The sequence below is a fragment of the Camarhynchus parvulus genome, chromosome 11, assembly GCF_901933205.1.
Source record: "Camarhynchus parvulus chromosome 11, STF_HiC, whole genome shotgun sequence".
NCBI classification, from domain to species: domain Eukaryota; kingdom Metazoa; phylum Chordata; class Aves; order Passeriformes; family Thraupidae; genus Camarhynchus; species Camarhynchus parvulus.
In genome coordinates, this window is record NC_044581.1 from 3,317,208 (window position 1) to 3,343,990 (window position 26,783).

Genomic DNA, 26,783 nt, shown 5'->3' on the forward strand with positions numbered 1-26,783 from the left:
CCTGCTTGTAACACAGCCTAATGTAGATGGAACATGGTGAGGTAGGCTGCAATTTGCTGATTGAAATTAAAATCTCTGTTGCATTTCAGCTGGGAAACTGAAGTTTAACCCAGCTCTTTACAAAGGGAGTGTCTGCATAATGATCTGAGAAATATCATCATACAGAGCTGGAAAATCTTGGCATGTCTCAATTTATTTGCATTTATGTGCAGTAAATCAACATTCAGAATGTAAGCTGGGATATATGAACTACTACTACTCTTTGGGTATAGCTCTGTGTAAATACACAGAGATTGGAGGTGTTGCTTGATCTCACCTACCAGTGATGTGCTGGGAGCTAACAGAGCAAACTGGGAATGGCATCTGCTTGCTAAAGTCACTTTAAGGAAAAAAACCCAAAACAAACCATTATTTATTCTGCAACTTACCTACCACTCCTAAATTCTCTGTCTGGAAGATCTTTTGTAGTGGAGGGATGTAGATAACTGCCAGCTGTCCCAAAAATGAGCCAAGCACGGAATACAAGAACATGCGGTTTCGGAAAAAGCCAATTTCAAATATCAACTTTGTCTAGAAAAGGGGAAAAAAAATTTAAAAGTAGCTTTTTCCAATCTCTCTTGGAGCTAAATGACACCCTGTTTCTTTGTATTTCATTTCCATTACTTTTTAAGTTATATAAACACTAACTTAGAGCTACGTAAGTGAAAGTGTAGTTGCACTTGTGATGGATAATTTTATCTGTATAAAAAGTTGATAAAAATCATACTGCTTTAAATAACATTAAGAAACCCCTTACTATGCAAAATGCTGGTATTCTAATGTTTATATTTGTGATTTGAGACAAGAAATTACTGCTGACAGAGCCATCTCACCTGAGAACGACATGTCAGGGCATTGAAGAGGTCAAAAAATACAAAACAGGTGAAAGTCATCGTTGTGGTTCGAGGAGTTATGCCCCCTTTTGGATTCTGGAAGCACACAAAAATTCAGGGGTTAGTTTAACCTTACAAAAATATGCCAATTCAATAGAAGAATTAAATGTTCCCTTTAATGAACCCAGTCAAATCAAAGGGTAGTAAAACAAAAGAGTAAATGTAGTTCTAGCTGTTGTAGGTAGCATTCAGTTCTCTCTGCTAATTTTAAAGTTTATGATCTTATCAGCCATACTTTAAATTCTTAAACTGATATGGACTTTGAGTAAAGAATATCCTAAATTAAATTACTGAAACTTAAAGTACCAACAGCAATCTATTGTACTTGGCATTTTCTGCTGGGAAAATGGAAAGCTGGAGGTGAAAAGTCCCTTAAAGTATTGATTAAGTAATAGGTTTCCCGTTCTGGATTGGAAGGACCAAATTAGAGGTAACAGAGGGAGGCAGGAGCAGAGCTGGAAGCTGACTCTGCTCACACTGATTCTTCTCCATGGGATGGATTCCAGAAAGTCCTTCTCATGTCCTTCAGAAACTGCCCTCAATTTGTGCTCCACCCACCCTGATGGAAACAAGATCCGAGTGCAGATTTCCCTCACCTCCTTCCAGAAGACAAAGAGGGTTCCACTGATGATGATGATTGCTGACATGAAGATTTTCAGGATCAGGGATTTGCTGAGGATGGTGTCTGTGATGCACCTGGGGGGCTGCTTGATGGTGTCCCTGTCAACAGGTTCAACCCCCAAGCTGCCTCCAAGAGAAGCAGAGGGATGTGTTAATTAATGCAGGGTGTCCCAAAATGTTCATCCTGAGAAACCAGGATGGGGCTGGAGGATGCAATTCTTTGGGACACAGTGTGAATATTCAAGCAAGTTGACATTCGGCCCAAATTTGTCCATGTCACTGATACCAAAGGTCTTTTCTGCATATTGAGCTGCTAAAACAACATGAAATCATCAGGCCACCCCAGAGTGAGAGTGAGCATAATGTGGAAGCTGTAATTGTATTTAGCTGTAGCTGTAATTAGCAGTTGGATGAGGTTCCTAAGTCTTGTAATTTTGGGGCACATCCCCACTACTCCCTGGTGGTATTTTCAGGATAACAGGCCATTCCTAGTCAAAAAATGGAATAGTTAAGTGATCCCACCATAAACCTGGAAAATACAGAAAACCTCAAATAAATGTGAAGTGCTTTTTAAAAGAACAGGAGGGAACAGAAGTGCAGCTTGTTGAAGCACTGATGATGATTGATGAGGAATCACAACAGTTTGTGTTCCTAGGCCAAATTCAGACATATTAAACCCAAGGTTATTTTGCTCATTGGACTCTTCCATACCTCTGTGCTGGCGGCCCATCCATGATGATGTTGATCCATAAGATCTGCATAGCATTGAGTGGGTTGGGTAGGTTGAGCACTGTTGACAGGGTAATTAGGCTCAAAGCTGAAATACTCCTGCAAGCACAGAACATTATTGTGCAGGGCCTCACCCCAAAGTGCTTTCACAGGAGCTGAAGCGAACAGGAACTTACGTGCTCAACTGGAACCGGACAAAATTTTTTATGTTGTAAAATATTCCCTTTCCCTCTTCTATTGCATTCCTGGAAGGGAGAGGGGATTTTATTAAGTCAAGAGCACTCACACTGTTTACACTGAGCTCCCTGTGACACTCAAAACACAATTGTCTTTTGTAGCCCTTATTTCAGAGGAAGTTCAGAGCCCAGCTCAGCAGGAGGCTGTCAATGCAGCTTCTCACTTACAATTCCTCTATCAACGCTTAGATCTGAAAGCCTGGGTCACGTGGCCAGGTTTTGGTTCATAAAGCAGGCCTGGGACCCATTTATATACTCACTGTACCCTGCCCACTCTGTTGTTATGAACCAACAGAGCATTGCAAATTACATTTTCCCTCTGAGCTTCCTGGATGAGGCAGAGTATGAGGTAGAATCATAAAGGTTGGAAAACACCTCCAGCATCACCGAGCCCAAATTATGACCAAAAAAGCTCTGATCTACCCAGGCTTTTAGGTGCACTCAGATCCCCAGTTAGCTACAGAATCATAAAGGTTGGGAAACATCTCCAGGATCATTGAGCCCAAATTATGAGCAAAAAGCTCTATCTACCCAGGCTTTTAGGTGCTCTCAGCTCCCAGTTGGAGGAGCCAGGGCTTTCAGGTGCAAGGTGGCTTGGTCAGCACCACTTGGAAGGAAAGCCATGTGTGCAACTAAAGGTGAGTCAGATCCACCCTGGGGCTCTCCACGTCCATCCCCAGCCCTCCTCACACTACAGGCTTGCTGCAGCAGCCAGCCAGAAAAGAGCTGCAGAGTAAGAAGATCTCCAAACCTACATGACTTTTGAGAAGTCATCATCCACGAGGATCATGTTGGCAGCCTCTTTGCTGACGTCTGTCCCTGCCTGTCCCATGGCGATGCCGATATCGGCCGATTTCAGGGCCACGGCGTCGTTGACCCCGTCCCCTGTCATGGACACCACAGCACCAGCCCTCTGCAAGGCCTGTGGGAGGGGACAGCTCAGAGGCTCTCAAACCAGGACAGGAACAAGCCATGCTGGCAATTTCAGAGCCTGGACTGTTTGCTTTGCTCTTTTTGTATTGAAAGATCAGAAGCTCTGTTGGACTCTGAGGGTAAAATGGACCCGGCACTGCACAGAGCACAAAGCTCAGTGCAAGAATTAGGTTTTTTAGGAGTATAGGGAATTTCATAACTCCAGCAGAAGTTAGAAGAGGGGAGCAAAACCCTCAGAAATCATTCTCCTGATGATGTAGTTGCTAATACCTCACTAGTTTTTTTTTTTTTTGGTATGCCCAGGGCCCAGACTTGCAAGAAAAATAATAAAATCATAGAATATCCTGAGGTGGAAAGGACCTACAAGGATCATCAAGTCCAATTCCACACCTAATACCTTCAGAGAAACAGTGCCAGTGCTCTAGGTGGGGTATTATAATCCTTTAGTTTGAGCTGATGCTGCTGGGGAAGACCTGATCATCCAGAGAACTGAGGCTCCCTCCCCCTTGTTTTTGTGAGGTGTACAATGAATTTCACAGGCTCTTAGTACCTTTATTATTTTTAGTTTGTGCTTTGGACTTGTTCTGAAGAAAATGGAAATCTGAAAAACAACAAAGACAAAATATAATCTCGTATTAGATGGAAGCTATTGGAAATAGGCTTTTTTTTATGTAATTAAAGCCATTACATTTTGGACAGTGGAGGAGAGCTCTGCCTCTGCCAGTTGGTCCAGCTCTTCCCCAGACATGGCTTTCAGCTTCCCATTGCAGAGACCAATGTTCTGTCCTGCAAAGAAAAGAGATACTCACACTCTAAATATTAGTGCATTCTATAATCCTAGCAATGCTGTGTCTTTCAAGAGGCTTACAGTGAGATGTTGCCATTTCTGGTGCTAAAACAGTGGAATTAATTTACTGGAATTTGGCCGAGTTCGTAACTGCTCTATACTCCATTTAATGTTTGTTTCAATGGAAAAGCAAAAATTCAGTGACCTTTAAAGTCTCTATTGAGCACACAGAAACAATGATAAAGTTGATTATTAAGGGATAAAACACCTGACTGATGTGACAGACATACCACAGACTCCCAGGAGAGCAGCAAAGTTTGGTACCTATAGCCACAGCTGTTTCCAGGGCATCTCCAGTGATCATCTTCACTGACACACCAGACTCAAACAGGATTTGCACAGCTTCTTTCACCCCAGCCCTTGGGGGATCAATTATTCCTACCAGACCTAGAAATGTTAGTTTGCCAAGTTCTGGACCTGAAGCCAAAGCAAGTACTAGTAACAAAGGGAAGAAAAAGAGGACAAGAGTAAAATGTTAATGATGTATTTCCGTGCTTTAAAAGGAATATTTAGAGAAGATATTAAATTGCCTGTTTCCTAGCAGAAAAAGTCATTAAAAACAGATCTTTAGTCATTACAATCAGATCTTGTATAGACACAAAAATTCAGTCCACTAAATAATAGTTTCTGTGAATGAGAGCATTTCTGTTTGACATGTTTCTCTTAGGATTTCTTTCTTTCTAATTTTAAGCTGTCTACCACGTCTTGCCTAAATGCAGATGGATTAAACCTGGACAGTGTTATGTTAAACCAGACACTGTTGAACTCCTAAGTTAAACAAGAGCATTCATGCAAAAATTTACACTTTTTTTAAAACCTAAAAATGTGAAATGTAAATTCAGTTAAACCAATGAAACTCCCACCATGTAAACATCCAGGCTCTGAACATTTTGTCTCTGTTCCTGGTGTACACCCGTTATCACTCAATCATTCTTAAATCACTCAAGGATATTTTGCCAGGGGTTCATGTCAGCCTTGCTTTGATGATGGAATCAAAAGCTGCAGCAGTTGCCTGAGTTAATCACTTCCCCTCAGAGCAGTAATTTGCCATTGCCACAAGGGCAGATAATTTGGATATTGTAAATCAAGCGCTGCACAGGAGCTCCTAAGCACAGGACACAGGGTGGGAGAATCTGTGCATTAACTCCACCATGCTCCAGATCCTGCTGCCAAGGCTTCTCCTCATCTCCTTGCAAGCTGGGAATGGTGTCTGTGTCACTGTGTGGAAGTCTGAGATGTTTCTGGGGGGATGTTCTGGTGATGAAGGAGGTGACACCTGGATAAAGCTCCTGTGGGCTGTGCACTGACAGGCAGCTGGGATCAGGAGATCGAGAGGTTTGGGCCTAGCAAAGGACTGAACCAAGCTTCAAACAGAAATCTCAGCTCCCAAATCCATGTTTGGAACTCCTTCCAAAGTGGAATTTTGTTGCTGTCTTCTCCAAAACCAAAACTTGGCAGAGCAGTGCTTAGATCAGGCTCAGCACAAAGCTCTGCAGTGCAGCACCCAGAGCATGTCCCAGACAATCACAGCTCCCCATGGAAGAGAAACACTCAATTTCCAGTGCTTGTTTTCAGCTCCTTTCAAACTCACTAATTTAAACCCAGCACAAAAAAAAAGATCAGCTAGCAGACCTAAGGCATGGCCCTTGGCACTCTGACAAGACTTGGGAAGAGACCATGAAAGTGATCTAAGAATTGAGGGCTTTGAGGTGAAATGGGAGATTTAGATTGGAAATTAGGAATAAATTCTTCCCTGTGAGGGTGGGGAGGCCCTGGCACAGGGTTCCCAGAGCAGCTGTGGCTGCCCCTGGATCCTGGAATGTCCAAGGCCAGGTTGGACAGGGCTTGGAGCACCCTGGGATAGTGGAAGGTGTCCCTGCCATGGCAGGGGTGGGATGAGATGAACTTTAAAGTCCCTTCAACCCAAACCATTCTGTGATTTTGTGAGGACTGAGCCTCTGCCCATCCTAACCACAACAGAGCAGGAAAGTTTTAGGCCAGATAACCTGTGAGGAGCAGCAAGGACTGACCTCGAAGTCCTGAGGAGCCCATTTTCTTTTCCTCCTGCTGGTAGAGGGCTTTTTGCTGGGGTGTGAGTGACAACGAGATGCCACCACTGTTGTACAGAGTGCAGTGCTGGATAACTTCCTCAAATGCTCCTTTCATAAAGTAAATATTGTCCTGATCCTTGAAAGCAAGGAGAAAATACACTTTATCCAAAAAAAAGGAGCACATTTTGAATGAGTAAGTCTTTAGGTAGAAAAGATCCTGTTTCCTCTTTTACCTGTTTCAAGAGATGCCCAGGAGCATATATTATGGATAGGATGGGATATTTTTGCTCTGGCCATTTCTCATGTTCAGCCCTCACAGACAGCATGGTGATGAAAAGGTTGGTGAGTTTTTAAACCAGAGTATAATATCAGCCAAAATGAACTCCTTAACCCAGTAAGGGATAAAGGGCCAACCTTTCCTCCCAAACACCAGACCTTTCCTTCCCTGTCAGTCATCTCTGAAAAGCTTTTGTTTTCCTGCTCAAACTATATGAAAAGTATTCCCCCCTCCCATTCAAACTCAGTTTTACAGGCTAAAAATCCCCCCAAGCCAGGAGTTTTGAGGTTTGTTCCATTTTCTCCCTACATAGTTAACTCCTGAAAACATTATTTGCTGAGGAGATACCATTTCATGCCCATTGTTGAGGTGCACAATTAGAAACACGAAACCAGCCCCTGCCTCTGTTTGCTTTACCTGATTTTTCAGTGTGCATTTCACAGCCATCCATTTCTGCTCGGAGCTGAATGGAATTTCCTTCTTTCTTACATAAATGTCCTTTATGTCAGCTAATTCCATCTGAAGCAAGGTAAAACAAAAAGAGCACTGTGAGGCTGGGCATTGCCAAAACCTGGATATATTTTCCATATCACAAGGATTGACTGTTGCCTGTGTCCTTCCAGGCTGTCAGATACCACAGAGCTCAAGAGAAAACACGAGGAGAGCAAAATTCAAATTTCAAACCATTTCTTCTCTTTTGGTGTGCCTGATATGGGATAAATTAAACTGGAGTTTGAAGCTTGATTCCTGATAAATTTTTAAAGAATTAGGGAGCTGCCCTGCCTTTTTGTGAGGCTTTGGGTCAAAGGAGGATCAAGTCCATTCCCTAAATCTATGGCTGAGCAGATTTCTGGGTTTCTTTTCTGGGTTATTTCCCAGCAACTCTACTTGAAAGAAGAAAGGAAATAGCAAATAACAGAATGGTCAGTCGTGGATGTGGTTTTGAATTATTTCCCAGTGAATTACACTCAAAAAGCAATTCACAACAAAACCTTTCAGTCCAGATCAATGCACTCCTGCTCCAGCAGAGTGTGGGGGTGTGCCAGGTGAAGTGGGAGACATTGGAAGCTGCTTTTGATCACCTCTGTCCCCAGCTCCCATCAAACCAAAATATTAAAAAGAAAAATAGGAGAGACACCCTCCCTCATATTCTGCTATTGCTTGGCTTGAATTCCAGAGCAGGAGGAAGGTTTTAACTCAGCATCTGGGGAAAGGAGATGATATTGTTTAAAAAAGAAAAAATTTAAAAAATCATGATTTCTCTGCTAGAGTTATGAGCTTTAAAAGCAGGAGGTAAGATCAGATGTTTGCAGGGGCATCAGGGACCTCCTGTGCTTCACCTGAGGGCTGAGGCCACAGCCTGGGTGGCACTGATGAGCTGTCACCCTCATCAGTGACACCTTGGGGTGTTTCACAGCTCTGCCCAGGAGTGTGAGTGCAATATTCATAACAACATCTTGTTTCACATAATCATGACCAGGAAAAAGTACAAGCCAGCAGATGCCCCAAAATGAGGGTGACCCTCTGCCATGCAATCTGGCCTGGCCTGTTCCTGTTTTTAACTCTTCCTCCTGGACTCTTCGTTGGCACATGCAGGAAATATAAAAAAGGTTTTCTCGTCTGAACCCAAAAGAAATGCATTACCCAGCCTAACAGCAGGATTAACCAAGCCAAGCAATGATTACTGTCAGCACAGGAGCTCAAGGAAAGTGTTTGTCCACGACTAAAGGATGGCCGGGAGAGGAAATATCTGCGGCAGAGGGGACAGGGGAGGACCAAAACCAGCCTGGGGAATTTAAAGCACTCTCACTGTGCTGCCAGACCTCACAAATCCAGCTTTTATTTATTTATTTATTTGAATTGCAGGGAAATTTTAAACTCTAAGGGTCTTACCTTCATTGCCAGGGCAATGAGAGCTCCTTCTGTGGGCTGTCCTATCACAGTGTTTTTCCTGATAACAGCATTATTGACTACACAGCCAGCCTGGAGAAAGGGACAGGTTTACATGAGCTATTTTTGTCATTACTGAAGTCACAGCTTTTTAATCTCTTTAAATGAAATGGAAAAAGAGGAATGAAGGTTGGAAGATGGAAGGCTGGGGAATGAAAGGAGCCACATCCCAAAAGTTTTGGGGAAAAACTCATCAGCATCACTTGAGATCAGTTCTTGTGTTTTCTAACTTAATGCATATAATACACCAATATTTTGGCAAAAATATTATGATTTGGATAAATTAACATCAAGAAAACATAAGATACATCTAATGAGCTTCATAGATCATGAAAATGAAGGCTCAACCTCTCCTCCTATTGTTTCTAATGTGCAGTATGAATAAAACAGCACCTAGTCTCCATTTGAGATTCCAGCTTGAATCATCTCACCACCCAAACACTCCACTTTAGCCTCCAGCTGAATGTTCAAAATTTTATGTAAAGCTGACACAAAACCCAGAGAACATCGCAATAAATTTATAAACTGACTGTGTAGCTGGCTAATGTCTAGAAACTGTGCACATTAAAAACCTGAACAGGGTAAAATCTATTAGTTTCTCCTCTGCCAGAACTGTGTTTTTATCCAGAATATAATTGATTCCTGAAGCTGATGGCTCTGGTCTCTCCTTGCATACCTTAAGATCACTGCCTTTCACTCCTAACTTCAGGAATTACATCACACTCAGTCTTCCCATGAGAATGTTTTAGCAAGCCAGTCCATTTTAGAATTACAAAAGTGGGATTTCTTTTTCACACTAATTATCCAAAATTATTTGTGCAACTGAAGACTGAATGTAATAAGGATAAGCTGGTTCATAATTTATACTGACCTCCACGAGTTTCCCGATGGAGATGTTGGAAAATTCTTTAAGGATCTCCTTGGATGGCAGAAGATAAACATTTCCTTCTCCATTGTAGCCCACGCCGCTGACCTGAGGGAGGGAGGGAGAGAGAGGTGGGAAATTTCTCCTTTGCCAGGCAGGACTGGACTGCAGATGTGTGCAGGGGGCTGCACTCAAGAAAATTCTCATTTCGAAGGAGTACAGGGGTTCTTCTTTCTCTCTCAAAGCAAGGCTTAAAGGAAAGGTTGCAGACAGTGACAATATCACATTAAAATGGCTTTTTAGAGACAAAATGAGTGGATTTGTCCTATAGGGAACTTGTTTGCTGTGATTCCAGAAGTCTCCTGCAGCTCAGGGGAGAGATGCAGACCTTTGGCAGCAGTGGCATGACTGGGTTTGTTCAAGCCCTGCCCTCTTGCTGACTGCCTTATCTCTCCTCTGCCTCACATTTTGCATTTTCCCTCATTTTTCACAGAGAAATGAACCAAGCAGAGAAAGAAGCTGCTTTTATAATAAATATCCCTGCAGGAGCTGGACCAGCAAGGGTCAGTGTCACTGCTGAGTCAGGAACAGGAGTGAGGTGCACATAGACTCCAGGTTTCTTCAGCAGGTTAAATTGAGTTTTATTGAAAACCTTTTCTTTTATACACCATTCCATTGGTCATTTAATCAACATCCCACCACACCAATGGCTAATTAAGAAGACACCCTTTGGTAAACATCTTATGAGAAAACAACTGCCCAAAACACCACCTGTAAGATTGCTTTAATTCTTTCTCTCAGCCTTCTCAAAACTGCCCAGAACAATTCTTGGGAAAGTTTATCTGGCTTTCTCTCTCTGACCAGACTGTCACATCCACAGGTCAGTGGCAGGTTTCAGAATTTACAGTAACTGCAGGGAACAGCAGGTTATGCCAATCACAGAATGACCAGGTTGGAAGAGACCTTCAAGATCATCGAGTCCAACCCAGCCCCAACACCTCAACTAAACCCTGGCACCCAGTGCCACATCCAGGTTTTGTTAAATACATCCAGGGATGTGTTCAAAAAAACTGCAATTCCACCACCTCCCTGGGCAGGCCATTCCAATATTTTATCACTATTTTTGAAAAACTTCTCCCTAATATCCAACCTATATTTCCCCTGTCACAGCTTGAGGCTGTGTCCTCTCATTCTGTCAGTGCTGCCTGGAGAAAGAAACCAACCCCACCTGACCACAATCACCTTTCAGGAGTTGTAGAGAGTGATAAGGTCACCCCTGAGTCTCCTTTTCTCCAACGAACATCTCTGTGGGACCTGAGCAGTTCTTTACCCTCAGCCCCACCTCTGCTTGTCCCCAGGGCTGGACAAATCCCTTCTCTGTACAGAATATGACAGAAACTGCTGGGTTTGGGGCTGGCCAACCTCCCTGGTTTGGGTCTGAGCGAACCAAAAGCAGATTGAGTGCTGCTGGATTCCAGCAGGAGAGGCTGGGTCAGCTCCTCAGCCCCATCCCTACCTCAGCCTGGCAGCCGTCCGAGGTCACGAGCCGCGTCACCGTCATCTCGTTGGCAGTCAGGGTGCCCGTCTTGTCCGAGCAGATGACATTGCAGCAACCTGGGGCAGGGATGGCTCCAGTCAGAACTGGGCAATAATGCAGCCCAGCAGATTGAGAGGGGGAGAACAAGTTTCACTTGTGGTGTTTGAACTGCACCGGTGAAAGGGGGAAAAGTGGGTGGGCGAGGTTCCTAATGGGGAAGAGAAGGATCTGAGTGCACACTGGGGCATTGTGAGCATCACTGGGGTGTGAGATGTGGTAGGGGACACCTGAAGAGAGTCACATTGTCTTGGTCAATGTTTCTGAGTTCAGTATCACAGAACAGAAGAGCTGCTCTATTCCAAATAGACAGACCCAATTCCCACCCTGCCAATTAAGCCTTGCTTCTCTAAATCAGGAATAGCAGCTCTTCCCTGCCTCACCAAGGGACTGTGAGAGGAGACAGGTTAAAGACTGTCACAAAAAATATTCAAAGATCCACATCTAAGAGCAGAATCTGCCCCTTTGCTCTGCTTTGTACCGATCCTGATGCAGCAAAGCACATTTTTCCAGAGGCCATTTACAAAATACCACAAGAGGGTGAATTAGCAGAGGCACCACTTTCCAGATAGTTTCTACTCCCAAGAAGGGAGGAAATTAATACAAAACAAGCATCAGGCTCCAGCTTCCTTCGGAGTGTGAATATCTTCCCTGGCTCTGGAGGTGATCACAGTGCTCAGGCACAAACCCCATGAGCACAGTGACCTCCAGGTAAAAACCTGGAGAGAAAATAAAGCAGATTGGGCTGCAATTAAATGAATCACACTTTGGAAGGATTAGCAGAAAGCAAAGCTGTGACCTCCAATACCTCATTTTCAGTGAGTGATAATTAAAGAAGGATTGTTTTTCTCCTTTTCAGAAGTTTCCCAGACAGTTTTGGCTGTGCCTTCTCTGCACCTGCAGTTCCGCCTCCGTGGGCGCAGCCCTAGCAGAACAAATTCCCTCAGGAGGGAAAAGCCCTTTCAGATGTCCTGGGTCAGGGCAGAGACAATAAAATCAGGGTGATAAGATTCCTTAACTGCAGAACAAACAAGGGCAGTTCAAACAATAGCAGTGTTTCCTTAGAGGACAGGTTTTAGCTGCAGGACGTGGCCGTGCAGCAGATTTTGGGAACTGCCCGGACCAGCCTTGGTGTTTATTGTGTCTTTAATGAGTGGTGCTAAAGAGACTCTGTGTCTCCTCCTCCATACCCCTGCCACCCTGACCAGGGCAGAGCAGCAAAGCCTGGACTACAGCCACCTGGGAGTGAGGGACAAATTAAAGATAAGAGGAGGTGGAAGAACAATTCCATCCCGGTGTGTTGTCCCCTGCAGTTGTGAGGATGTGCTGGACACCTCCTCAAGTCCCCTCTGTCCTCCTCTCCATGACCTTTTGGATATCAGGGACATGTCCACCCAGCCTGCAGAAAGAAAAATGGCTTTATTTCTGCTGCCAGGAAGGGGCTGGGGAGGTTTTTTAGCCAGACACTGAAGAAGGGGATGGGAAGGATCTGCAGGAGGATCCCACTCATGGAGAGGAAGGAGAAACAAAGATTTTAACCCAATGTGTGCCTGCTCCCCCTGGGCTGGGTTGCACCAATCCAAGCATGTGCCTGTGTTCATACCACCAAACTAAGGGAAACACAGGGCAGAAAATGTATTTAATTCTGAATGGGTTGCTTTGTCCCAGTAACCCTATTCCAAATTTATTTTTCTGGATCAGCCTGTGGCTGCCCAGCTCAGATTTGGGAGCCTGGCAGGTGACCAAGCCGTGTGGCCCCTCTGCAGCCTTACCTAAGGTTTCTACTATGGGCAGCTTCTTCACAATCACCTTTTTCTTGGCCATGCGCAGCACTCCCAGCACCAGGGTGACAGTGACCACGATGGGCAGCCCCTCAGGGATGGCAGCCACGGCCAGGCTGGGGACAGCAGAGACACAACAGCCTCAACATGGGGCCCAAACAACAATACTGACCCAAAGGTGCCAAAGGGACATCCCCAGGGCTGAGTTTTCCTAAGGGGATAACCCTTGGGACTCCTGGTACACTGTAAATACAAAAGCAGGATATTTATCCAGCCCTTCGAGCTTTTCCTGGATGATTTTGACAGAGCAGTTATTTTTCTTCTTTACATTGCCAAAGAGCTGTAATTTCTGGTTAAGCCAGGGTGTAGAGGCTGGATTTAATTTCATTTATTTAACTTTCTGAGGATGGGAATTGAATATTCCTTGGCATCAGGGCTCACATATTAACCACTGGCTCCTGGCCACGTGCAGCCCCTCACCTCCTCTCTTACCCCATGATGTGGGGGACAAAACCAGCTCCCCAAATGTCCCCATCATCAAAACCTGCAACACCTGATATGCTGGAAAAATCCAGCCCCAGTCTGTATATTGGATATTAGATATTCCTTGGGAAGCTCTGAATGCTTCTAGGCATGTGCAAAATGTAATCCAGGAGAATTATAAAACCATCAGCTGCCCTCCAAAACTCAGGATTAACCCCTTTCCTTTGCCACCACATCCCCTGGGAGACAGGAAGGTGGCACTCAATCAGTCTGGCACCTCTCTCATCTCCTCACCTGGAATTTTTTTTTCTTTCCATAGAACACTTCTTTATTTAAGAATTTATTTTAGAACCATGACAACGCAAAGTTAACAGGTTTTATGGGCACTGCTGAAAACACATTTTTATTGTGTTTGATTAAGAAGCTGTGCATGCTTCTTTATGCCGTATGAGGTGTGCATTCCTTTCTTTAGATGTAAATCCAGTAGGAACAGCAAAGAGTAATATTTGCTGTTGGTACACTCCCACTAAATTCACAGCACAGCTAGGAAAAGGCACTCACAGCAGGATGAGGTAGAGATGCCAGTGAAGATTGTTGAGATAACAGTTTACAAAATTAAATAAACCCTCAAGCTTGGTTCTGTTTTTCTCCACTCTATTTAAACCTTAAATTAATTTTGCCAGATACGTATTTGTGAAAGGTTTAACTCTGAAAGGTTTTACTCAAGTTCTCTTATGTGAAAAGTCCATTGTTTCGAGCAGGGAATTCCTTGGGATGTTTCATTAGGAATGAAAGAGAAAAGGGCTCTCCAGTTCTCACCTGACTCCAATGGTGAACATGCTGAGGAGATGCTTCCCTTGCAGCCAGCCAATGAGCATTATCAAACCTGGGGGTGTAAAGGATTTGATTAAAAAATTAATTAAAAAATTCCCTAACCTGTTTTAGCTGATGTTGTAGAACTAAAACCCAATGAGGCAACCAAATCTCTCCTTCAGTGCTGTCTCTGCTGGAACCCCAAAGTCCAAGGTAAGTCAGACCCACCAGTGCTTTTGGGAGAGCACACAGGGACCCCACAGCCAGCCATGCAAGTGTGAGCCCTGCATCCCACTCACCAATTATCCCAAAGGAGAACAGGGTCAGCTGCTTCCCCAGCCTGTCCATGCTCTTCTGCAAAGGTGTCTTGGGAGTCTGGAAAAAGTAGAGATGAGTGCTTTTTCTTTGGGTGTTTTGTGGGATGAGGAGATGATGGTTAGCTCAGAACAAGTGACCCAACAGTCCTGGTTTCAATTCATGGTCCCCTGTGCTTTTCCCACCCTCAACCCTCCAACAGGCAGAGCCTGTCCTGTCCTTCTCTGTCACTTGGTGTCCCCCCCTCACATGGGCATTTGTGGCAGAAGCAGAACTGAGCCCAGTGCATTGGCTCCTGGGACTGCTCCTGCTCACAATTTTTCATCCAGGACATCCAGAATTTCCCCAGCCAGGGGCTGTGTTACCTCCTCAGCCTGCATCATCTTGAACACCTCGCCAAACTGGGAATTCTCGCCCGTGCCAATAACCACGCCCTGAAAAAAGGGAAAAAGAGAGATGGAGGTGGAAAAACCTAGAGAATCCTAGGCTGGTTTGGGATGGAAGGGACCTTAAGCCTCTTGTTCCAGCTCCTGCCATGGGCAGGGACACCTTCCAGTGTCCCAGGCTGCTCCAAGCCCCATCCAGCCTGGCCTTGGGCACTGCCAGGGACCCAGGGGCAGCCACAGCTGCCCTGGGCATCCTGTGCCAGGACCTGCCCACCCTCACAGGGAAGAATTCCTTCCCAATATCCAACCTCACCTCTGTTATTCACCTTTTCCTGTCTCTCCATGCCCACACCAAAAGAATCTGTAATTAATGCCCAGGAAAGGAAAAGATCAGTGATGTCAGGACTCACTTTCCCCTTCCCGTATCGCACCAGGGTCCCCATGAAAACCACATTGCTCAGCGTGGTGATGTCCCCAGCCTCCAGCAGCACACCCTCAGTCTTGTTGCAAGGCTCAGCTTCTCCAGTAAAACTGGATTCATCCACCAGCAGATCTGTAACCTAATTCAAAAGGTGCATTTCTGGCACTGTTAAGACAAGGGCTTTGCCAGCCAGGCTGGTTTCCAGCTGAATTTACCTCGATGAGCCTGAGGTCTGCAGGAACCCTGTCACCCACAGACAGGTAGATGATATCTCCAGGCACTAGCTCTCGTGCTAGAAGGTGCTGCAGTTTTCCTTCCCTTAGGCTACATGAGGAAAATGGAAAAAAAAAGAAAGGGAAGCAGGCTGTGAGGGTTTTATTCCTTCTGCAAGCTTGGGAATGTGGCTGGCAAGAAAACAAGAAGCCATGCCCCAAAGAGCTTCCAATGTAAATAAGAACAGAAAATCTTCATAGCAATGAGCAGAGGATTATGTTCAGCTTGGGCTTGGTTTTAATTAGTAAAGAGATGGGCAGGTTATGGATGATTTACATTTCAGAAGTGACTCAAACATTGTTTATACAGTAGAGGAGCAATGAGAAGTTGTGCTTTCATGCTTTAAATAATGAATTGCAGATTCTTGAACCTAAAAAAGAGGTTTTTTAAAGCTAGAATTACCCCTGGCATTCCACTGTTGCATTCAAAGTGGAGCCTTCCAGGCAGTTGGATGCTTCTGGTGTCATATCATAAATAAATAAAGAACCAACAGTGGGGTTTGTAAGCTCCAGGGTGAACTTTGGACCAGAGGAAAACCCCACACCTCTTTGGCAGGGCAAGGCTTCCCTGAGCCTCACAACTTTTTCCTGTTGGCTGCGGCAAAACTGATTTGCAAAGACATAAATAAGGAAAACGTTTCCTGTGATTTCCAGCACTGATAACAAACATCAAAGCCATGGCGAAAGAGGTGTCTGATCCACCCTGCAGCTGCTCCATGGGCTGTGACCCAGCTGTGCCTGTGCCTGACACGGGTGTGCAGCACCAGGCAGGACAGGAACCCCATCCCACCTGCACCTGCACTCAGGTGCTGCTTTGTGCCCCGCTCTTGTAAGGAAAAACTACCCTAAAGCAAAAATATATATACACAGGCGAGGTTTTTCCTGCCTGGGGAGAGAGGATGCTGCAGGGACGTGGAACAGATTTTTCTGGGACCCTCCTGTCTTAGCATTTATTTAATTCCACAGGATGCCTACTCCTTATTTCTAATTTTCCCCTAATAGTTAAACAAAAATTTTAATAATTTCTGATCAATACTGATTATTTCATCCTCGACCTAGAGCTGCACCCATTCACAGTGCCACCCCTCCAGAGACCAGCTTCTCACTATGTGCACCACAGCCTGGAATAATTCTCTTCTCCCTTTGGTGCTGCCCTCTCAGCCCCCTCCCTGGCTCACCAGTTGCACTCGGGGGGCACCAGCTTGTTGAGCTCTTCCAGAGACTTTTCTGAGCGATATTCCTTGGGAAGGAAAAGGAGAGGAGAGCCAGGTTACAGCAGGGGGCTCTGTGCTGCTGGCCATGGCCACTGCAGAGCTCTGCACAACCCACCTGGATGAAGGCCACGGTGACCACGATGAGCACGGCCTGGGAACAGAGAGGTTACAGGTGTGAGCACAGGGGACAGGACAGGGGCCACCACAGTGGGGGCAAGGGACAGGGGACACCCGCCGTAGGGACAAAGGACAGGTGACACCCACTGTGGGGATGCAGGATGGGGGCCACCCATCATGGGCATAAAGGACAGGTGACACCCACTGTGGGGATGGGGGACAGGTGACACCCACTATGGGGATGGGGGACAGGTGACACCCACCATGGGGACAAGGACAGGGGCCACCATCACAGGGACAAAGGACAGGTGTCACATGGGTGATAGGGCCACCACTATGGGGATAAAGGACAGGTGACACCCACCATGGGGATGCAGGATGGGGGCCACCCGTCATGGGCATAAAGGACAGGTGTCACATACCAGGGTGATATAGGATCATGGTGATGGGGACAGGTGACACCCACCATGGTGATGGGGGACAGGTGACACCATGGTGATGGGGGACAGGTGACACCCACCATGGTGATGCTGGCGGCGTCCTCGTACTCCTTGGTGATGACACTCACTAGAGCTGAGGCCAGCAGCAGGAGGATGAGGGGGTTCTTGAACTGAGAACACAAGGGAAATGTGGAAGGAGAGGTGCTGAAGGTGAACTGGCTGCAGATCCAGCAGGAAGGGTCCCACACAAAGGGTCCCACAGTCCCACAAAAAGGGTCCCTCAGAAAGGATCCCTCAGGAAAGGTCCCTCAGTCCCACAGGAAGGGCCCAGCAGGAAGGGGCCCGCAGGAAGGGGCCAGCAGGAAGGGTTCTGTAGGGAAGATCCCTCAGGAAGGGTTCTAGCAGTAAGGGTCCCATAGGAAGGGTTCCAGCAGGAAGGGATCCTCAGGAAGGGTTCCAGCAGGAAGGGTCCCTCAGGAAGGGTCCCTGGGGGATTTTGCTGCAGGAAAGGTCCCTCAGGAAGGGTCCCACAGTCCCACAGGAAGGGCCCAGCAGGAAGAGTCCCTCAGGAGGGGTTCCAGCAAGAAGGGTTCCTCAGAAAGGGTTCCTCAGAAAGGGTCCCACAGGAAGGGTCCCAGCAGGAAGGGTCCCACAAGAAGGATCCCACAGGAAGGATTCCTCGAGAAGGGCCCCACAAGAAGGGCCCCACAAGAAGGGTCCCTGGGGGATTGTGCTGCAGGAAAGGTCCCACAGGAAGGGTTCCAGCAGGAAGGATCCCTCAGGAAGGATCCCTCAGGAAGGGCCCAGCAGGAAGGACCCAGCAGGAAGGTTCCCGCAGGAAGAGTCCCTGGGTGGTTCTGTGCAGGACCCTCCTTGCATCGTGGTCAGGTTCTGCAGTTCCTGCCCCACAGGGATTTGGTGGCCTTGGGGACCAGCAGGAAAAACTCTGCTGCAGTCTCACACTGTGCCAAGGGAAATATAGGTTGCATATTAGGGAAAAGTTTCTCACAGAAGGAGTGATAAAGTTCTGGGGAGGTGGTGGAGTCCCCATCCCTGGGTGTGTTTAACAAAGCCTGGATGTGACACTGGGTGCCAGGGTTCAGTTGAGGTGTTGGGGCTGGGTTGGACTCAATGATCTTGAAGGTCTCTTCCAACCCAGTGATTCTGTGAATTCTGTGAAGTTCACACCAAAACACCTGAATCCCCCCACTTCTCCCCTTTTTGCACAGGCACTGCTCCCCTTTGCAGACATAGAGCTGGTTCCAAAAGCTTCTTAGATGCACAATAAGAACAAACAAAACCTTTACTGTCTTTTTAGAATCTGAAACCAGAAATCCTCTTTCTTCTTCTTTTTCATTTTTTCTTTAATTAATCTGCTCAAATCTTCACTGGACCGAGGGCTGTGGGAGTCAGGTGCTCACTTGTTTCTCTTCTAAGCAGAGATTTTGAGGCCCCTTTTGCTACCTGAGAAAATTACAGCTCTGTTTAACTGATGTGGGAATTGATGGAAAGGAATTAAATGGATAAAGATAAATCTGCCTGGTTCGTGCAACAGATGTGTGGTGATGCTCAGCAGGAAAGCCAGGGTTTAAATTTATTCCTGGATGGATCCAAAGGTGAAAGTCCCTTCCATTTCTCTTTAGAAAACCAAGGCAAAGGGGATGTTTACAAAAATAGCAATTGGAAAAAGCAACAGCAAGGGGCTGCTGGGTGTGAATGGTGCAGGAGCAGAGGCACCAAAAGACTGCAGGAGGATCAGAGATGTACCAACAAATCCCTTTGGTGTCCCTCTAGGAGAAACTGGTTCTTAAGGCTGAGCAGAAAAAAACACCATCTCACTTTTTATCAGGAATAAAAGAATCCTTGGAGAGATTTAGTGATCCTTACCAAAAGCTTAAAGAATATCAATCATACAAAAAAAGTGATAAACCGTGAAATAAAAATGAAGTCTTTCAAAGCAACTCAAATCCTTGTGGTTCAGCTAAGCAAGATCTGTCAAATCACTGGTTGGAAGTGAAAAATAAAAACAAAGAAAAGGCCCTTCTTTTCTGGTTAAAAGATCTCAAAGAGAGGTGAAAGATGTATTAAATACTGATGAGAAATAGATAATAAAAGCAAAACTCAAGGATAACTCAGCTGGGGAAAGACAAGACAACAAATATCACTTTCTGCCTGGCTTTTGGGGCAGCTGCTGTGAAATTGTGGGTGTCAACAGCACATGGCACCATTTCTGAATGTACCTGTCACTGTGTGTCACTGGCAGAGACCCTGATGCCTCAGGTTTTATATTCATATTTTTCACATTCTGTGCTGCTTTAGTGCGCAGTTCTGAGCTTCATTTTAGGGGATGGTGAGCTCTGTGCACAGAGCAGGGAGACAAAACAATTCCTGCTCCAGCTGGGCACCAAGGACAAATGATCCAAATCTCATCCCCAAGAGCACAAACACCGTGGGCTGGAGAGAGAAAAACAAGCAGGGTGGGACTGCCTGGGCTAAAGCTGGAATGGGACAATGAACTGCAAGGTGCAAATGGAGCAGAACTTATAGAAGTGAAGGATCCCATGACCAGTTGTCCATTTTTATTTTTTTGTGGCCATTTTGGGTTGTGCTGCCCAAGGTGGATCCATTGAGGCCTCTGAATAAATCCCTACTTGATCTCCATCTAGTCTCTGTTCTGGATCAGCCTTCACAACCCTAAAACTCCCCTGAGCTCCACAGCTGCCCCTTTCCTGGAGGGACAGCCAAAACCAGAGCATCTTCCAAATCTGAGCATCTTCCAAAAGCAGAGCATCTTCCAGCCACCGCTGGCTCTCCTCAAACCTTACATGAATTTCTCACTTGCCTTAAAGGGAATAAATATGCTCCAGCAATCTGATCTACAGTTTGATTTGTGGGCTGTGTGGGGATAAAAAGGTCCATTTCTGTTTGCAGATGTTATCAGGGAGCTGCAGAGGAGCCTCACAGTGGCTTTTCCCAAGGGAAGGAACAGCTCCTGTGCCCAGGGCACAGCCTGTTCCAAGGTTCAGCCTTTGGAAGTAGAAACCCTGAATATTTCAATGCAGGCACACGCTCAGCAAAACCCAGCCAGGTTTTGTTTCTGCCAAGAAATGAGGATCTGTGCAGAAAATCCTCACCTGGTCCAGATATTTCTTCCATATTGGCTCTGTGTTCTCTACTGAAAATTCATTCCAGCCGTGTTTTGACCGGCGCTGGAGCACGGAAAACTCGGAGAGTCCAGTCTGTAAATCAACCTAGAGGGGAAAAAAACCCAACCCAAACACTTAATATTATAGTTACAGAAAATTTATTATGTCAAATTTATATTAAACCCCTATTAGCAGACTAGGCAAGATCTTCATGGCTCAGTCCCACATGAAAAAAAAAAATCTATCTGTTTTTTTTTTCTGTTTAAATATATATTTTTGTTAAACTATAAAATTTTACCATCAACCCCCACAGAAACTCATGAACTAAGCACAAGTTAATTTAAAAAAAAGTATATTTCTAAGAGGAAGAAATTATATCATAGATAATGAATTAGCAAACTAAAATAGTAAAAGAAAGAAGGATTTTCTGGTTGCACTGTGTATTTAAAGAGAAAATAAAAACAAATACACCCTGACAAAACTCAAAGGGAACAAAATGAGAAGGGATAAAATCTATTCTGCCTGGATTTAAAAAATACTGAGGTCAGAACCCAAAATACAGCCAAGCACTGAAGCTTTCCCTGGCGGTGAGGACCCTCAGAGGATCCATTCCACAGAAAGGCAGAGGGATTGGGCACTCCAGGAGTTTGCAAGGTAATTAAAGGCTGATTTTGCAGCTCAGGCCCTTCCCACAGGCAGATCCCACATTCCCAAGGGCAAATCCTTACGTTGAGGGCTCTTGCCAAGTCCTCCTTGTGGCATTTACAGGCGTCCTTCGGGGGCAGGACTGCCACGTCCTGCTCGTGCTGGATGATTTTCAGCTCACACTCCTCCTGGGGCTGAGCAAACACAGCAAAGCACTGGTCAGGTGAGAGCAGTGTTAATTAAAGCCTTCCAGCACCTCCTTGCTTCTTCCCTTCATCCCATTCCCTTCCCTTGCCAGCTGGGCTCCTTCAGTCACTACGACACTTCCCAAACCTCAGAGCTTTAATACCAGCTCTAATTAATCCTGAGAGCAGGCTTAAAGGCAGGGGCAGGTTCTCGTGGGGGGAGAGAGGCTGTGAGGAGCTGGGGAGCCACAAAGGGAAGCTCATGGTGCTGATCAGGAGAGGTTTGTGCTGTTTGAGTGTCCTGCCCAGAGCAGCTCTGTCCCCTGCCAGAGTCTCACAGCCGAGACTCGATGCTCAGAGCAAGGAAAACACCTTTCCCCTCCTAAAAACATAATAAATGAACTGAAAATGTGAGCCAGAAGGAGAAGCAAAACCTCCCCTCCTGTGTCCAGAGCTGTTTTGCTCCACCGCTGACTCTGCAGCTCCTCCAAGCAGGGCAAACCCTTCCTGCCCCATCCAGGCAGCCCAAACCCTCAGCATCCCAACCTCTCCCTTTCCATTCCCTTCATTTCCTTCTCCAAAATGCACTTCCCAGAGCAGCAGCACCCCCAGAATCTCTGCCAGGCCCACGATGGATGCACTGTGATCAGGCTGAGTACAGAGAGGGAGCAATCTCCCCCTTCCCAAGGGACAGGAGCTCCATTCCCTTTTCCCTTCATCCATAAAGCACAGGAGTGTGTGCTCATTAAGAAAGGAACCCCCAGAGAGCGTGGCAGGCACTGGGCACCAGCTCCCAGCACCCTGGAATGTTTGCTGTGGGATGCACTCAGGTCTGGCTCATCCTCCTGCAGGGGTATTTGGGGACTTGAATATTCAGGAGCTTTCTAGGAACATGCAGGGCTTTGCAATCTAAAACCTGAGATAAATGCAGAAAATGATAAATGCAGAAAATTATAAATGCAGAAAATCATAAGTGCAGAAAATGTCCTTGGCTGTTTTCTCATGGAGTTGGTTTCAGTCTTGGGGTTTCTGGAGGGCTCAGAGCATCTCTAAGCCCTGCTCCTGGACCAGGCTTTAGCCAAGTCCATCTGTTGCAGCCCCTTTTAGGGCCATTTCCTGACATTTCCCTCAAGCTGGTGACCCCATTTTGCCCAGAAAAGTTGCAGCATTTCTCCCCTTTTTGAGCCATCCTAGCACTGGACATCACCCTTATTTCCACATCTCCTTAACAGACCTCTTGAGAAGGGACAAAAATACCCCTTCCATGTTTAAAACTCATGGATTTATTTGATTTATAGCCTTCTTTGGGGGATTTATTTGATTTATACACCTGTTTGGGTGTGCTGCTTGTACAAATCCATCAGTTCCCTGTAACTTTGTTGACATCCAGACACTGAAATCCCAAAAAGCCACTTATGGAGGTGGAAGGGTTTGGTGGGAAGAAAACACAAGGCTGCCATGGATAAACACATCCTGGAATTCACTGCCAGGCTGATTAATGTGGCTCCTCTGTGCTGCAAGTGACACACACAGGTATCAAGGTACAGCTCTGCCCTGTAGGAGTTTAAATTTTAATAAAAGCAGCTGGAGGGCAGGGAAGAGACCTGGACATGAAGATAACATGCCTGCAGTCCCCAAGGGAAGCAGGGCCCAGCTCTATCAGCAATATTTACCTTCAAAAAGGCGTGGAGGAAATAAATGCCAAAGGCTCTGGATGTGTCTGAGCCTCTGTGGTTTGTCCAGAGCAGCAGCTCCTGCTCCTGGCAGCCAGGGGCTGCTGGGACAGGAACAGCTGCACTGGGATGAGTTCTCCCAATGAAGGGCTCCTCCCTCATGAGCATGACACAGCTTTCCCCACCAGAACAGCCCCTGAAATGCATCACAGGAGCCCCATCTCTCTCCTCCTCCTCTGCATGTGCTGCCTCTGCAGAGCCCCTGTGCCCCAATCCCATCCCACCCCGGGGATGTGGGGTGCCAGGCAGTGTCCTGTGCAAATCCCTTCCCAAACAAACCTCTCCTGGCTTCTGTATTTACATTGCAGAGCAGATGTGGCTTATCCACACTATCCATTTACATTTATAACCTTTATCCTTTCTGCACAAGAGCACAGACTCCACGCAGCAGGGCAGGAACACAAATACAACAAATATGATATATAACAAAAGGGGAATTATCAGTTTATCTATTGCTTTGCAAGATCAGGAGACACTGGGGGCTGTAAAGAGCAGCTGGTGTGGCTGAGAGCCACTTTGGAGGTACCTGAGCATCCCTCATCCCAAAACAATCCATCAATTGTGCCACTGAGCAGCCCATGTGGAAGAAAGAGAGCGTGGGGCTTTCTGCAGAGCACACAGCCCTTTTTGTGTACTCTGGCAAACAGCCCAAAATATCAGTCCTCGGGATTTTCCCCCACCTCTGCCTCTGCTGAGGCTTTGCATATTCTTTTCCCTGTCTTAGGTTACTTTGGAGCAGCTAATGGACTGCAATCCAGAGTGGGCTGGGTTATTCAGATTACATGAAGCTTTTCCAAATATTAAACTTTATCCTGCCAAAAATCCAATAAATTAATCAAACCATTCTCTCCAAAGCCTTTTACATTTCTTTTTTTTTTTTTTTGGGGTGAACATGGCAGGCAAAAAGAGCCATGTTCCAGGGGTGCAGGCAGAATGCAGAATCCAGCCCAGAGCAGCCCTCAGCCCTGCAGGTGAGGAGCTGCCTTGCTGGGCTTCCCTCTCCAAGCTCCCAGCCCTTTCCCACCACCACCACCACCATTCCTGCACCTCCCACACAATTTCCCACTCCCCTGTTGCACATCTGCCAACAGAATTCCAGTATTTTTACATGAAACAAAGACCTGCCCCACCTGCTTGCAGATCCAAACCTCAAAACAGTGCATTTGATTGTGCAAAAGGCCCCAGGTTTTGCAGCAAAGCTGATTTGAAGCACCCAGCTGCAGCCCCTTGAGAGTCCTGCCCTGGGCTGTGCCCACTGGGGGTGCCCCTGGTACGTGGGCAGAGGGAAAGGGGGATGTAAAGAAGCAGTGCCCAAGCTTTTCTCCCACTTTCACACACACTCGGATGCTCAGAAGAAAAAAAAATCTTTGACTGTTCTTCAGATTTCTGCAGGAAACAATTCTCCTAAAGTGGAAACCAGCCCCACAAGAATTCCCCTGAACTGGGGACTGAATTCCCCTGGTTCTGAATGGGGCACTGCAGGAAAGGGTTAAACCATGCCCAGCAGAGCCTGGACAGGGCTGGGTGTGTGCTCTGCCATCTCCAGGTAACACCATGGCCACAGGTGAGCTGGTCATCACCCACAGCGACAGCTCTGGGACTTTCCTTCACAGGAAATGTTGGGGAAGGCATTTCCTCACCAACTCTTGGCCATTTCTCCTGCCTGGAGTCCCATCAGATCTCCTGCAATCACACCTTTATGGCCCAGCACAGTGCTTTGACTAGAATATTTATAAGTTTGAAAGTGCTCTGCAACTATTTTCAAGTGAAGTAGCAAAATGCCATCAAGTAGGGGGAAAATGAGTCATTTGCCAGCCTAAATCATACTCTGGGAATAAGTTCTTGATTTGCCAAGTTCTTATTTTCATTTTACACTGCAGCCTACCTCCTACCCCATGCCAAAGCTCTCCTCACCTCCCTCCTCTGTTACACACAGACCACTCTCTGCAAGGACCAGAGCTAAAATTCAAGAGGGGTTTAGATTTGGAAGCAAACACATCACTATTTATTTTGGCACAGCATAAATAGTGCAGCCTAAGAACAAGCCAGCCTAAATTGCCAGTGGCCTCCTGCCTACGTGCAATCAGAAATCTCAGCTGCCCACCAAGCCAGGGCACAGGGACTTTCTGTAACCTCATCAAGATCTTCTTTTCCTGGGGTTTTGAGCTCTGGGTGAGCAGTGCAGAGCAGCATCACCCCATGCACTGCACAGTGTGAAAGTTCAATGTCTCATTTTCTTCTCCCTGTGCCACTGACCCACCCCACACGGCACAGACGAGCCTCAGAAAGGGGATTAGCTGAAATGATAGCTGGGAAAGGCTTCAGTCACTCAGGAAAAGCTCATGAATCTCTCCAAGTGTGTGGTTGGAGCTCACTGGGATGGGAGTAAGGGCTAAGCCCATGTGCTGAAGGAATTAGACAGATGGGGTTCACGTGGCAGAGCACCCAACCCATCTGCCACGTGCCAGAAAAACTGGGGCTTGAGCCGTGGGAGCCTTGTGCCAAGCAAATAGTCAGATCATCCCAGACTGGAAGATTTTGTGGTGAAAAACCAAGAAGAACAGCAAATATGTCACTCAAACCACCACTGGCCACTCCATCTGTGCTGAGGACAGGGAGGGCACAACAGTGCAGCATTTTTCAGGAAAGGAAAGCAATATTTCCAAGTGGACTCTGCAGGTCTGAGCCAAAACTTTCCTTGGCCATTGGCTGCCAGCCCTGACTGCAGGAACAGCACAGAGGGGTGCAGGAACAGCACAGAGGGGTGCAGGAACAGCCCCAGGGTCACAGGCCCAGGGTCACATCCCGAGGGTCACATCCCCAGGGTCACATCCCGAGGGTCACAGCGCCATCCCAAGGTCACAGCCCCAGGGTCACATCCCCAGGTTCACAGCCCGAGGGTCACATCCCAAGGGTCACAGCCCCAGGGTCACATCCCAAGGGTCACAGCCCCAGGGTCACAGCCCGTATCAGCCCGGGTAATCCATAACCCAAAGCCATAACATAGCCGGGTCACATCCCAAGGGTCACAGCCCCAGGGTCACAGCCCCAGGGTCACATCCCAAGGGTCACAGCCCCAGGGTGGCAGCCCCTCTGCCAGTGACCAGCACTGGTGGCAAGGGTATCGTGGCGACAGGGGAACCCTGCTCTCCATTTCCCCTGTCCTGCCCACACTCCCATGGCACTCCAGGGCTCTCCCACGCTCTTCCTTGGTTTGGAAGCTCCTCAGAGCAGGGAACAAAGCTCCTGGGCAGGATTCGGGCCTCGTCTCTTGGATTGCTGCATAGAAACAAGGCTCCCCATGGCTCTGGCCCTGGCAAACAGCACCCACCTCATCCCCCTGCTGCGGGAGCCTCGCACGGAGCGGGGACAGCGCAGCCACAGCGATCTCGAGTTACCGGCGGGACAAAGCAGGAGAAGCGCACAGAGCAAACCCCAACCACACAAACTATTCCAGCAGGTCCAGGCAAGAGGCAATCCTCACCTCCTCTTCCGGCTCGCCGCTTCCCAGGGGCTGATATTTCTGCACGAAGCGGAGGAGCGACTTTTTCTGGAAGAATTTGGCGATGCTCCCTCGGCCCATCTTCGCCGTGCCGCGCTGCGGAGCGCCCCGGGACCAGCGGGGTGGCACCACCGGCACCAGCGGGCTGGCACCACCGGGATCAGCAGGCTGGGAGCAGCAGCAGGGCTGGCTCCGTCCCCCCGGCAGCTCGGGGTTACCTGCAGGGAGACAGAGGCACCTGGAGCTGCCGCCAAGTCACGCCTTCCTTCCCTCGGCCGCCGGAGCCGCAGGGAGG

At 47.1% G+C, this 26,783-nt stretch overlaps 1 protein-coding gene across 1 annotated transcript in view; it reads right to left on the reverse strand.

Moving 5' to 3' along the window:
• The window catches only part of ATP2C2 (ATPase secretory pathway Ca2+ transporting 2), a 27,477-nt gene extending 694 nt beyond the window's left edge, over window positions 1–26,783 (reverse strand). Inside the window, exons 1-26 of the mRNA XM_030956137.1 lie at window positions 26,471–26,783; window positions 21,152–21,262; window positions 20,412–20,528; window positions 17,358–17,447; window positions 16,836–16,871; window positions 16,685–16,746; window positions 15,450–15,558; window positions 15,224–15,373; window positions 14,793–14,861; window positions 14,412–14,487; window positions 14,119–14,185; window positions 12,808–12,932; window positions 10,958–11,055; window positions 9,448–9,549; window positions 8,520–8,609; window positions 7,044–7,145; window positions 6,329–6,485; window positions 4,563–4,733; window positions 4,140–4,237; window positions 4,002–4,052; window positions 3,274–3,440; window positions 2,459–2,527; window positions 2,265–2,381; window positions 1,529–1,676; window positions 873–968; window positions 429–570 (exon numbers count right to left, since the gene is read on the reverse strand). Of these exons, the coding sequence (XP_030811997.1) occupies window positions 429–570; window positions 873–968; window positions 1,529–1,676; window positions 2,265–2,381; window positions 2,459–2,527; window positions 3,274–3,440; window positions 4,002–4,052; window positions 4,140–4,237; window positions 4,563–4,733; window positions 6,329–6,485; window positions 7,044–7,145; window positions 8,520–8,609; window positions 9,448–9,549; window positions 10,958–11,055; window positions 12,808–12,932; window positions 14,119–14,185; window positions 14,412–14,487; window positions 14,793–14,861; window positions 15,224–15,373; window positions 15,450–15,558; window positions 16,685–16,746; window positions 16,836–16,871; window positions 17,358–17,447; window positions 20,412–20,528; window positions 21,152–21,262; window positions 26,471–26,569 (2,719 nt within the window). The 5' untranslated portion in view covers window positions 26,570–26,783. The remainder of the gene's footprint in view (window positions 1–428; window positions 571–872; window positions 969–1,528; window positions 1,677–2,264; window positions 2,382–2,458; window positions 2,528–3,273; window positions 3,441–4,001; window positions 4,053–4,139; window positions 4,238–4,562; window positions 4,734–6,328; window positions 6,486–7,043; window positions 7,146–8,519; window positions 8,610–9,447; window positions 9,550–10,957; window positions 11,056–12,807; window positions 12,933–14,118; window positions 14,186–14,411; window positions 14,488–14,792; window positions 14,862–15,223; window positions 15,374–15,449; window positions 15,559–16,684; window positions 16,747–16,835; window positions 16,872–17,357; window positions 17,448–20,411; window positions 20,529–21,151; window positions 21,263–26,470) is intronic.